The 13,121-nt window shown below is 36.4% G+C and overlaps 1 protein-coding gene across 1 annotated transcript in view; it reads right to left on the bottom strand.

The window, feature by feature from the left end:
- Positions 1 to 12,121, bottom strand: part of LOC115210508 (monocarboxylate transporter 10-like) — a 38,300-nt gene extending 26,179 nt beyond the window's left edge. The window contains exon 1 of the mRNA XM_036502184.1: positions 11,691 to 12,121. Within this exon, the coding sequence (XP_036358077.1) occupies positions 11,691 to 12,060 (370 nt within the window). The 5' untranslated portion in view covers positions 12,061 to 12,121. The remainder of the gene's footprint in view (positions 1 to 11,690) is intronic.
- Positions 12,122 to 13,121: the final 1,000 nt, after the last annotated feature.

Raw genomic sequence — 13,121 nt, 5'->3', positions numbered from 1 at the left:
ACCGAGAAAGGCGCTTGGCACCTCGAGTGCCGTCAAGCTCTCTCCGCCCTCCACCAGGCGGGCAATGCGATCGGTAGTGGTTCCACTCTAGCGTTCTATAGAGGTTTAGTGGAAGAAAAGTGCGACGACGTTCTCGCGGAAACTCTAGGCGTTGACGATAACAAGCTAAACAATCTGTTCGGGAGAACTTTCGGGCCGGGGCCAATGGATAATTTCCAAAGGTCCCTCGTCTGGCAGTGCTACCGAGGAGCTCTGCCTGTTCGGGATAAACTCTACCGGCACGGAAGTGCCGTCAGACGGGCCTACCCGAGGTGCGCCCAGGACGACGAAACCGTTCTGCACGCACTCGTCCAGTGCCCGAGTATTGCTGAACTATGGGTTTATGTCAAACAGCTATTGTCGCGTATAGGACGGAGCCGGCTATCAACTGAATCCATAGTGAGGATTGCTCCGCCGACCTCCTTTAACCGGGAGGGCAAGGCAGTTTTCCTTTGCCTAGTGGCTGTAGCGAAAGAGGTGATATGGTGGACCCGTTTGAAAGGGCTATGGTCAGACACTTTCCTCTTTGGTCAAGGCCTCATCAACTTTGTCAAGTTTCATTTGAAAAGGAAGATGAGAGTAGAGAGGGAAGTGATGTCTGGTAGCAAGTTTATTGAAAGGTGGGTGAATGTCGCAAGAATGGCCAGTATGAACGGACCAATTCTGAAAATATCCTGTGAGAATTAAAAGGAAATATAAAGGAGAAAGGGCTCTCTACCCCCCCCCCCTTTTGACCAGGCTCCCGTGGCTTTTATGGGTTTTTCCACGAGTAACCTTTCGAGCGCCTCCCCCTATTGAGAGTTTTAATTGTTACTTATTTTTCGTTATCATCCTGCTTTTGTACACGGACTTTTTCAAACGGACAAAACCCTTTGTAACTTTCGTCCTGTGTTTTGTCCCTTTATGTTTTAATTGATTTTTGTTAGCCTTTGTGGCAAATAAACGAACGAATTATTATTATTATCATCATCATCATCATCATCATCGTCATTATTGAGGCGGTGAGCTGGCAGAATCGTTAGCCCGCCGGGTTAAATGCTTAGCGGTTTAAATTAAATACCAGTTACGCACTGGGGTCGATGTAAGGGACTAATCCCCTCCCTCGCCCCCAAATTTCACACCTTGTGCCTTTAATAGAAAGGATTATTACTACTATTGATATGACTCAGGTTCGTTCTTATTCCTAGTAGAGTTTATATAGGGAGCGGGTTACTCCCTGTAACCTTAGGTATCCACAAGCTTTCAGTAGCCTTTCAAGTGCTTAAGATCTACTAATAACCTTTTCTGTTTCTAAGAGGCAGACTTTCTATAGAAGCTCTATATGACATTCTATTCAGATTACCTTCAATCTGTTTATATCTTAATTTATCGCTTCCCATGCACCAATTATTACAGACACAACCTTTACACTTTTCATACATCAAATTCTTGCAATTTCAAATTTTAAGAGATCATATTTTTTGATTTTTCATCCTCTTCCATTACAATCCTGGAATCAAACGGGTATTATGGCTCAATAAGTAAGCAACTTCGCTTTTCCTTGTCTATTATTGTTATGTCTAGTCTGCTCGTCTCTCATCAAGTATTGCACATCGCTCTCGTAAGTTTGTTGTTATATTGTTGCTCAAAGTTATCCTCTTCGGCGATAAATTAAGGTTTGTTTAGCAAACACGCCCTTGAATTTTTGTTTAGAAAAGAAAGATGGTGAATGAGGATTGTTCGTCCGCTGAAAAGAATAACCAGTTATCAACTGAACACAACATCCAAATTGAGATAGTAGCAGCAGTAACAGCACAACTACAGCAACAACAACACAGCACGGGAAATGTATGAAAGTAACTTTCAGCTGCTTTCGGCACCGCCATCACCTTCACTGGAACAATAAAAGAGATCAATGACAAGCAAAAGTGATCAATAACAAACAAAAGAGATCAATAACAAACAAAAGAGATCAATGACAACAAAACGCAGTAACAACACTAGCGAGAATACTGCCACCTCCACCACCAACGTCGGTGGCTACAGCAAACCCACAATTACGAACACCACCACGAACATCATTAACGAAAAAATAAAAACAAAGCAAACGAACTGTGTAAATCTGCTATTAACGATCTCGTCGACGAGACGCGGCCAGTCAATGGAAAAATTTTAATTAATGAAAATGAATTTAAAAGGATTATTATTATTATTTATTGCGGATCTTTTCGGTTTGAACGACAGTTTTTCTAGCAGTGTCATATGAAATTGTCACCCATAATTATGACCCTAGTATCGATCTATTGCATTTCAATCTGTTTTAGGGTTAGGTTTAGGGGTGGGGGGAAGGGTATCTTTTTTTCTTCAGAAATGTAAATAAACCCAATCTGTATCTTAAACGAGGGACATATTCATACGGCACAGAATGTTTTCACCTCAATAGACGTCATTGATTGGTTGAAATTGCAGAAATTGAAGGAAAAAAACAACAAATATCTTACAAACTGTAGAATTTTCTCAATAAAGCCAAGAGAAAAAGATGTTTTATAAACACATTCTACCAGTATACGAAGTTTAAAAGTGTTTAGTTACGTGGAAATTATTTTAAAAAACTGCCGTTCAAACCGAAAAGATCCTTTATTGCTACTATTATTATTATTTGTTGTTAATAATAACAATAATAATAATAATAATATAATAATAATAATAATAATAATAATAATAATAATAATAATAATAATAATAATAATAATAATTATTATTATTATTATTATTATTATTATTATTATTATTATTATTATCATCATCATCATCATCATCATCATCATCATCATCATCATCATCATCATCATCATTATTATAAGGCGAGCTGTCAGAATCTTTAGCACGCCGGGCAAGATGCTTATGTTCTATGTTCAAATTCCGCTGAGGTCGACTTTGCCGTTCATCCTTTCTGGGTCGATGAATTAAGTACCTGTCAATGTACTTGACTGGGGTCAATGTAATCGGCTAGTTCCTTTCCCCAAAATTTCAGGCCTTGTGCCAAAATTCGAACTCATCTTCATTATTATTATTATTTGCAAAGTGCTGAAGATTATTTTAAATGCAAAGATCAAGCTTCCTAACTAACTTTATCGCAACAAAATTAAGCTAACATCAACATAGATAAGAAAAGCAATCCATTTTATAACCATTAGCATCATTTTCACCTTGGACGTTGTACTTTGAAAATTAAATATGTGGGATCTTTTCCTTTTGATGGACGGAATTTTCTAGTTAACTAAAAAATTTGAAACTTCGTATACTGATAGAATGTGTCAAGAGAAAACATTATTGTAAACAAAATTGAAAACAAAATTGTAATTTGTAAGTTTAACGTAGTTTAATTCGAAGAATTTTAACCAATGAAATCCCAGCATCTTCGAATTTTAACCAATGAAATCTCAGCATTTGAGCTCAGATCATTTGCTGCGTTATCGATATTGATAAAGAAACATAGCAGACGCATGCCGCATACACACACACACACATATTCAGATACATACACACGTACACTTGTACACACACACACTCAGTCACTCTTTCTCTCTCTCTCTCAAACACATGCATATACATTTGCACAAGCACATAGTAATTAATATATAAGCGTACACACACATACAAACGGAGATATACATACACACACATATGCACACAGGCATACATACACGTTCGTGTGTTCGCACTGGTGTCGATAGAATCGACTTAATACTTTTGTCCCCTCTGTGTTTTGCCCCTTGCCGCAACAAATTTACACAAAAGGTAAATAAACCAGAAGGGGGGGGGCAATGTTTCATCGTTTCGGAGTCGATAAATTAAGTACCAATTACGTACTGGTGTCGAGGATTTTTTTCCCAATTTATATCACAGCCTCCGACAAGCTGGGGCATGCTTTTATGAAAAAATATTTCGCAAATTTTTACAATACGACTCACACTCCACACGCAAACTCTAGACCGCTTTAGGCATATTATTGTTTTGTTTTTGTTGTTTCTGACCCTTCAAAACCATGGGGAAGCCTTTTCGGTAAAAAAATTAAGAAAATATTAAAAAAATATCGTTAATATTTTTATTGGGCGACAAAATTCATCGATTTAAGAGATATAGCTGTTATTTCTAGCACACACAGAAGACAGAAGATAGAAGAGATAAGGATGAATAAGACGTGTGTGTGAGTTTTCAGACGCAGAAAATGATTTGAGCTCAAATGCTAGGATTTCATTGGTTAAAATTCTTCGAATTAAACTACGTTAAACTTACAAATAACAATTTTGTTTTCAATTTTGTTTACAATAATGTTTTCTTTTGACACATTCTACCAGTATACGAAGTTTCAAATTGTTTAGTTAACTAAAAAATTCCGTCCATCAAAAGGAAAAGATCCAATATGTGTGCTGATATACTTTTATACAGTGCCTTGTACTTGTTTTTACAAAACCTTTTGAAAACAATAAGATTGTCAATAATGAACAAATAATTAAACATTAATCTGATACTAATAGGTGTTGAAAATCTATACTGGGAATTTTCCACCAAAGTTTTTATGTAGTACAAAGTATAATCTTGAGTAGGTATAAGCGTTCGTGTTAAACGTTCTAACCTAAAATTACAACACAAAATTCGGATAAAATTATATTGCATACAGAAAATATCAACATAAATAGTCTTTCTCTCACTTCGTTCTAAGCAATTAGTACCCTCTTCAGTATTTTATAAGTATCAAGAGAGTTCTCCATCAAGCTTACAGTGTGAACAGAGTTTTCTTAGTATTAACAACTCTGTGTTCCGTGCTTTGCACTATATTTTCTATTTCAACTACGGAATATTAAATCTAGTAACAATTGCCAGAATATTGTACTGAAATTTTTTAGAAATGTCAGTACATTAGACATGAATAACCACAACAGACTGTCACAGCGTAGAGAGTGAGAGACGAAGGAAGAGTGGGTGAGAGACAGGAGGAAGGCATAAACAGAGGGGAGGAGAAAGAGAGAGAGAGAGAGAGAGAGAGAGAGAGAGAGAGAGAGAGAGAGAGAGAAACAGACAGACTTCGAGTGTATCACAGCAACAATACGAAAGAACATGTATTTACTGAATTAAAAAACAACATTAATATCGATAAGGCTTTATGACCACTAGATCATGTTAGATTTTGAATGGTATTGTGATAGTAAACTAAAGACGTGATAAACTAAACCAGGAGAGGGGTAAAGACAAAAAAAAATGAGAGAATGAAAAAGAAAGAAGAGGGGAAGAGAGAGAGAGAGGAAGATGGTAAGATGATTAAGGTGTTTGAACCTGTATTATATTCCATTACCAAACGATCAGATGGAATTACCTCTATGTTCTTGTGGAAACTGTTCTGGGTTTTGTTCCAATACAAATATTACTCGTCTGAGAGAGAGGGGGGGGGAAGATATTTTGAAAATAACCTTAAAAAAGTTTATCACGGTCGAAGGTGCAATTTATTTTCAACGATTCACCAACTATAAAAAAGATCAGTTGCCCAACGGACGTTAACATAAAGCTGAAGATCAGTGAAAAAGAGAACACCTACGCTGAACTATTGAGAAATCGGCAGTTACTCTATCCAGATTACAAGTTCAGGTTTATACCTGTAATTATTGGGGCTCTAGGATATGTAACACACTGCCTAAATACCAATCTTGAGAAATTAGGTTTCTCAAAACCAGAAAGGACAAAGCTAATTCGAAGACTACAGATCCAGTCCATCGCTGGAACTGTAAAAATCTGAAAAACTTTCCAGAAGTTTATCATTTAAGTATATATAAGCATATCTAAGTATGTAACTATATGCATGAGAATACATACATAAAACATATAAATCTGCACATACATACATACATACATACATACATACATACATACATACATACATACATACATACATACATACATACATACATACATACACGATGGGCCTATATGAGCAGAAGACTATGCATGGATATGTTAGTAGAAAACTCCGTGATAATAGTAACACAGATTATCGAAGCAGTTTATCATAGACCAATTGCCGGATTACTACCTCTCACTTTGAAGGGTATGCGTTTGCAATCCAAGAACTGGAAATATCAACCAAGTACTTGATGCACAAAAGGGATAGAGATGCTGGAAAAGCAGTAAAATATGACAACCGATGTTGACTTTGTGGAGTTCACACTGAAGATATCACCCACATCTTAAGCAGTTCTCCGAAAATGTCATCACGGTATTATCTACCGATGCGACATGATGTTGTAGCTAGGACACTCTATAATGAAATCCATCGAAAGGATAATCCCGAGGACAAAGAAATAAGAACCCACAATATAACCACTCATAATAAAAAGGAATATTGGTGAGATGTCCCAGTGAAGACCTCAATAAAATGTAAGCATAACAGAGCTGATATAATGATTTGGGATAGAGAAGAGAAATTGTGCACAGTTGTGGAATTTAGCTGCCCAGCGGATGTTAACATAAAGCTGAAGATCAGTGAAAAAGAGAACACCTATGCTGAACTATTGAGAAATCTGCAGTAACCTTATCCAGATTACAAGTTCAGATTTATACATGTATAGCAAATCATAAAAGGCGGCAATATGACATAATGGTCGTTTGCCCGAACAAGCATAATTTTTGGTATCTCATTGGTTAAAATTACGGCCCATATTTGAATTCTAAACTTTCGTCAAAGAGAATTCTTTCACGAAATACAGTATGAGCAGTTATAAAAACCCTGATCTGGGGGAAATTAATCAGTGTTCGTTGGGTGTTACTAAACTCCACGACACTCACGATAGTGTTCGTCGGATTCTTACTAAACTCCACGACAATCACTCATTGAGATATTGGCTATTTTTATGCCATGTCTATGATAAAAATACAAGACTTATTTGAATTGTTGTGAACTCTAGTAGTTAGTATGAAAGATTAGCTAGTGTGAAATTTAAGTCATAATTCTCTACGACAAAATGACTTTACTTTCCAATTGTACTATAAAAGCTAAATGTACATAAATAAAATAATCTAGCAATTATTTTCTCTTTCTTCACGTTTTTCAACTTGTTAATGAAATTTATTTCTGCAATTATGAAACTGTATTTTTTATAGTGGTTAAAAGAAAATGAATTTGTTTATCTTCAACATACATGCACGTATAAAATATCCATTAGTGTTTCAGAGTATATATTTCTTGCTATGGCGTTTATGTAGCTGGAGTCAGGATTTATGTATAATGATAACACTTATAAGTAAGTTATAAGTGATGGGTTTATCAATATATATTCCTACTTCACAAGTAAAATATATTTATTATCTAATTCCAAATAGGAAACATATAAAAGTAGTGTTACACAAACGGTAACAAAACGCGGCTATAAAAAGTAGTGACCGGTTATAAAACCTGTAATTACTGGAGCTCTGGGATATGTAACACACTGCCTAAATACCAATCTTAAGAAATTAGGGTTCTCAGAACCAGAAAGGAGAAAGCTAATTCGAAGACTACAGATCCAGTTCATCATTGGAACTGTAAAAATCTGTAAAACTTTCCAGAAGTTTATCATTTAAATGTATATAAGCATGTCTAGATATGCAACTATGTGCACGAAAATACATACATAAAAATACAAACCTGCACATACATACATGCATACACGCATAAATACATACATACATACATACATACATACATACATACATACATACATACATACGAACAAAAATACCCTGTTGATGTTGAAATTCCAATGAAGGAGCCTGGGATCTTAGAAACCAGTTTTTTTCCCTATTGGCAAGAAATCTTGAAATAAAACTGAACAATGGCTTACATACATTCATACATACATAAAGAACAAGCATACAATCGCATATGAAAAGAGTATACACTCATTGCAGCAGTGCAAATGCATTACATATGCAGCCACATATATACACATACGAACTCATACTAACATACTCACAAATTACTGGAACTGTCTTGACCCAGACAAAGAGGAATGGTCTATTTGTTTAATGACCGGTTCGAATTTTACAAAAAAAATACACTGCAAGTTAATTATGCATGCATACTTACACACACCCATGCATACATACAAACGCGCGTGCGCGTATATATATCCACATATACATACATGTATGCATACACATGCGCGCGCGCACACCACACATGCACGTGCGCGCCCACTTCCTGAAAGATAAATATTTGATTGGTGTTATTGTCGTATGTTCTGTTCAATGAACTTCAATAAAATAAAAGTAGATTAAATAAATAGCTCGAGTAAAAATAGACAAAAACTTCAAATAAACGTTCATAGATATATACAAAATAACGAACATATGTACATAACTGTGTGTGTGTGCGTGTGTGTGTGTGTGCGCGTGTGTGTGTGTGCGCGCGTGCGCGCGTGTGTGTGTTTGTGTGTGTATGCATATATGTATGTATGCAAAGTGACGCACTATTGTGGGTGGAGAGGTACTATTAAGTTCAGGTCTTGTAAACATTATTGGTGTCCCTAAGTACAGAAACATCAGTTAATCCATACACCACTTCCCTGTCTGACCATCCCTGAAGACAGAGATTCAATAAACTCCTTCCTTAAAATGACCCAGCCAGTAAACCGAACAGCTTCTTAAGCGTTTTATGTTCTAAGAAAATATGACATGCCATGAAAGTTCCAGCTCAAACCAATCCCATTTAATTCTGCAATCTATGAGCTTAGCTTACTTAAAATAAAAAAAACATGTCATCACTCTTCCAATCACTAAACACATCTGTTCCAGTTTTTTTTTTATAATTCTTTTTTCTTTTTTTTTGTGTCGCTTTTGTTATTGTTTTGTTTTTGCTTTCCTTATATGAATTTAAAACAATTAATATCTATTCATCAAAATCCAGCGAGCTGGCAGAACCGTTAGCACACCGGGCAAAATGTTTAGTAGTATTCCGTCTGTTATTTTATTCTGAATTCAAATTCCGCCGAGGTCGACTTTGTCTTTCATCCTTTTGGAATCGATAAAATAAGTACCAGTTGGGCACTGGGGTCGATATATTCGACTAGCACCCTACCTCGAAATGACTGACCTTGTGTCAAAATTTGAAACCAATATTTATTCATCAAAAGGCGGCGAGCTGGCAGAATCGTTAGCACATTAGGCAAATTACTTAGCGGCATTTCGTTCTGAGTTAAAATTCCACCGAAGTCGATTTTCCCTTTCATCCTTTCAGAGTCGATAAAATAAATAATAGTAGTGTGCTGGGATCAATATGATCGACTTCATCCCTACCCCACCACCACCACCGAGATTTCCGGCCTTGTGCCAAAATTTGAAGCTAATATTTATTCATCAATTTATCTTGAAGTTTTAGAGAAAAATTCTTGTTCACAGTGTATGAATGGATTTGATCATAGAACAGTATAAAGATTTTAACTAACTGGCTTTTAATAGGAGAGGGATATTTTGTGTAGCATCTTTCTTATTTCCTTTCTTTTTTCTTCCACTTACCAATGAAAAAAGGATCTCATCAATGCAACACGAATTAGAAAGGGCAATATACACTTTTTCAGGGCCTCCAAGGCGCTGGTGGAGTGAGGAAATTACCTTCAAACCGGAGACTAATCTGAATGCTTGCAACAGAGTAAGGCACCCAAGGTGCCAGGTGGTGTTCTAAACAATAGATTAAGCCTGCCTCCCAAGTAGAAATTGGAAATTAAACATAAAGAGCCGAAACAAATATCGCAAAGCATCCTATACGGCGTTCTACTGATTCCACCAGTCCACCACCCTAGACTTTCTCTGCACATGTGTACATGTAAGTTAGTTAGTCATTTATGTATGTTTGTGAGATGGGGATGTATACATGCAGCACGTATGTATAGATATATGCAAGCATGTATGTATGCGAATGAATGATTCCTTATTTTGTCGACCATAGAAGGGTGAAAGATAAAGTTCGTCTTGAATTGCTTAAACTGAACCTCAAATTAATCAATCTTAGCAGTTCTGGACAGTCCCAGCCCCTTTCCGCCGACTGAAACATTAAAGAAAATCTGAGTACTTTCTGCACCATTAATATTATTTTGATATTTTTCTAATAGAAGGCGACAAACTGGCAGAATCGTTACCGCATCGGCAAAATGCTTAGCGGCATTTCGTCCGTCCTTACGTTCTGAGGGCGATTTGTTTTTCATCTTTTCGGAATCGACAAAATAAGTACCAGTTGAGCACTGGGGTCTGTGTAATCGACTTACCTCTTCCCCCAAAATGACTGGCCTTGTGCCAAAATTTGAAACCAATATTTACCGAGTGGAGAAAGTGAAAGCGCATGGCGTTGTGTTAGGTTCACGATCATTACGTTGTGCATTTTATTCAACAGATGGAATTTTATGTTTGAAAAGATTGTTCTCATTGGACATACTTTGAAAAGACCAAATATATTACTAACCACTATACTGGTTTAGAAACATCAAACTGCAGAGCCATATTTTATTGGAGGAACTTTGTAAAAAACATAATCGTTAGAATATAGGTTACAATGTCTTGCAAGGTTTGTTCTGACTCTCTGCACACTGGGTTCAATTCCTGTCGAGGTCTGTTCGGCCTTCCATTGTTTAGGAGTCAATAAAAGAAGCACTAATCTAGAGAGGTGGACTGACGCAACTCTAAGAACGTTGAAACGGATGTCTTGCAGTATTTGTTCTGGATCTCTACATTCTGACTTCAAATTACGCCATGACCTACATGGGCGGTAGGTTTAATCTGTAGCCGATTTAACACCACTACCAGGCACTTCGGGCATCTTTAGCGGAATCCACTCAGTTGCAAGCTTTTGGGTCAGGTTTCTCGCTAGAGGATACCTTTCTCCCATACAGTCTCCGAAGCTTTGTAAATGGTCACTGGCATTGCCTTCTTTCCTGACTAAAGGATTAAAAAAATGAAGAAAGACTATTTATATATAATATTAGATTTAATGAAGCTTCTGATTTTGCTCACGGATAAGAGTCAATCCTGTACTGATGAAGATTGGCAAAATCCATAGAGCGTCTAGGAAAATGTTTTGCGGTATGTGTTCCTGGTACAAATCCTACCGAGGTTAACTTTGCCTTTCTTCTCCACAGGGTCGATAAAATAAAATGCGAGTTGATATTATCGTCTAACCTTCTCCTCTCAAACTTTCTAGTCTTGTACGTAAATCAGAAATAATATATTTCATGGGAGGAAATGTTTAATCCTACAATTTTCAATTGACATGGATGTAAGGAATACTCCATGTCTTGAGAGAAAAACCAAGCCATACAAAAGATAAACAGTCAAACGTTAACTGGAGGATGATATTAATAAAGTTGAATTAATTTTTTACTAAGAAAAAGTTGACAGTGACTTCGAAGTTACGCTGACAGTCGGCTTCGTCAGTCTGACAAAACAGACTAACGGTGAAATTACGAATTCACTGTCAATATTTTCCTTGAAAATGTGTGGTGTGTGTGAGAGTGTCTCTGTATGTGTGTACGTGTTTGCATTGTAGGGAGTGGGGGTTGAAGGTAACGACTTTTCTTGACAACCTTGGAGCCAAAGAAAGAAAGAAAGAAAGAAGAAAGAAAGAAAGAAAGAAAAAGAAGGTTGTAACGTACCAACACCAAAAAGTAATCCAATGGATATTGAACCGACGGCTGCCGTACGGGCTTTGCCCTGCTTGAATTCATCCAAAAGTCTCACGTAAAGAACACCAAAAGAGAACACTATACCTGTTACGATGACGTTGATGATATAAGAAATAACAAGAATAAACCATTTAAGCCATCTTGGACTTTGCGCTGTTTCACTGGAATTGGTCTGTATTTCACAGAAACTGGCCTGTATTTCACTGAGAGTAATCTTTTTTTCACTGGAAGTATCTTGTCTTTCGCTGGAATTGGTATTTATTTCGTTGAAAGTAGTCAGATTATCACTATAGTTAGTCTGTCTTTCACTAGTATTTCCTTCGTGATGCTGATGTTCCATTCCTTGTCTTCTGGTTGTGTATATGTATATGTCTTAAGTATTTATATATATCTTACGTGTATATATCTTGTGTGTGTGTGTACATATATATATATGTGTGTGTGTGTACATATATGTGTGTGTGTGTGTGTGCGTGTGCGTGCGTGTATGTGTGTGTATGTATCTATATATAAATATGTATGTATGTATATATGTATCGTTCGATAGATAAAAGTGACGTGGTCTGTATTACGTGATGTTTTGTGAATGGTGCGGGGTATGGTATGTGTGTGGGGTTGTGTGTATGTGTATGTATGTGTGTGGGGTTGTGTGTATGTGTATGTATGTGTGTGAGTGTGTGGAATGTGCGTTCCAGGAGCTGCAGTTCTAAAAAATGAGAAAATTAAATACAAAATAATTAAACCAATTTAAGAATAAATTTGACGAAGATGTTTTGAAACTAATGGACGACCTTAATAGATATTTAAACACAAATTATATGAAAAACACACCTGCACATTTAATCATAGATATGACACAGACTATGAAGAGAAACAGAGCAAAACCCTCATAATATGGGAACACGACTGTGTGCTAACTAAACGTATATTTGTAATTAGAGTCAAATACACAAGTATACAATGGATAATGTACCCCATGATACACAAAAAGACGAGAATAGTTTTTACCTTAGATCTGCTTGATCAGAACTTACTAGGGCTAGAGTCTAACAAGAGCCTCAGAATTAAAATCAATACAGACATACACACACACATATATATATATATATAGTCAATAAAGCATATATCAGAAGAGAAGCACACTCTAAAGAATAGAGCAGTAATTATTACACCAAAAAATTAAATTTTGGACATAGAGTTACTGAAGGTTTCGTATCCACAAAACCAAAGCCTTGTGGACAGCTCGTCAGACTCTATACTACAAACACAAAAAATTAAACTTTCTACGTCATGGACGTAAGGAAACTCTCTAACTTCTGCCAATGATATATATGCATATTATACATATATGTGTAAAAAATCTCATCATGCAATCAAACCAATGAAAGAGCCTCAACACGC

Source organism: Octopus sinensis, linkage group LG4 (assembly GCF_006345805.1).
Source record: "Octopus sinensis linkage group LG4, ASM634580v1, whole genome shotgun sequence".
In the NCBI taxonomy this organism is placed as follows: domain Eukaryota; kingdom Metazoa; phylum Mollusca; class Cephalopoda; order Octopoda; family Octopodidae; genus Octopus; species Octopus sinensis.
The sequence above is the reverse complement of the archived record's forward strand: the minus strand, read 5'-3'. Positions and strand labels throughout refer to the sequence as shown.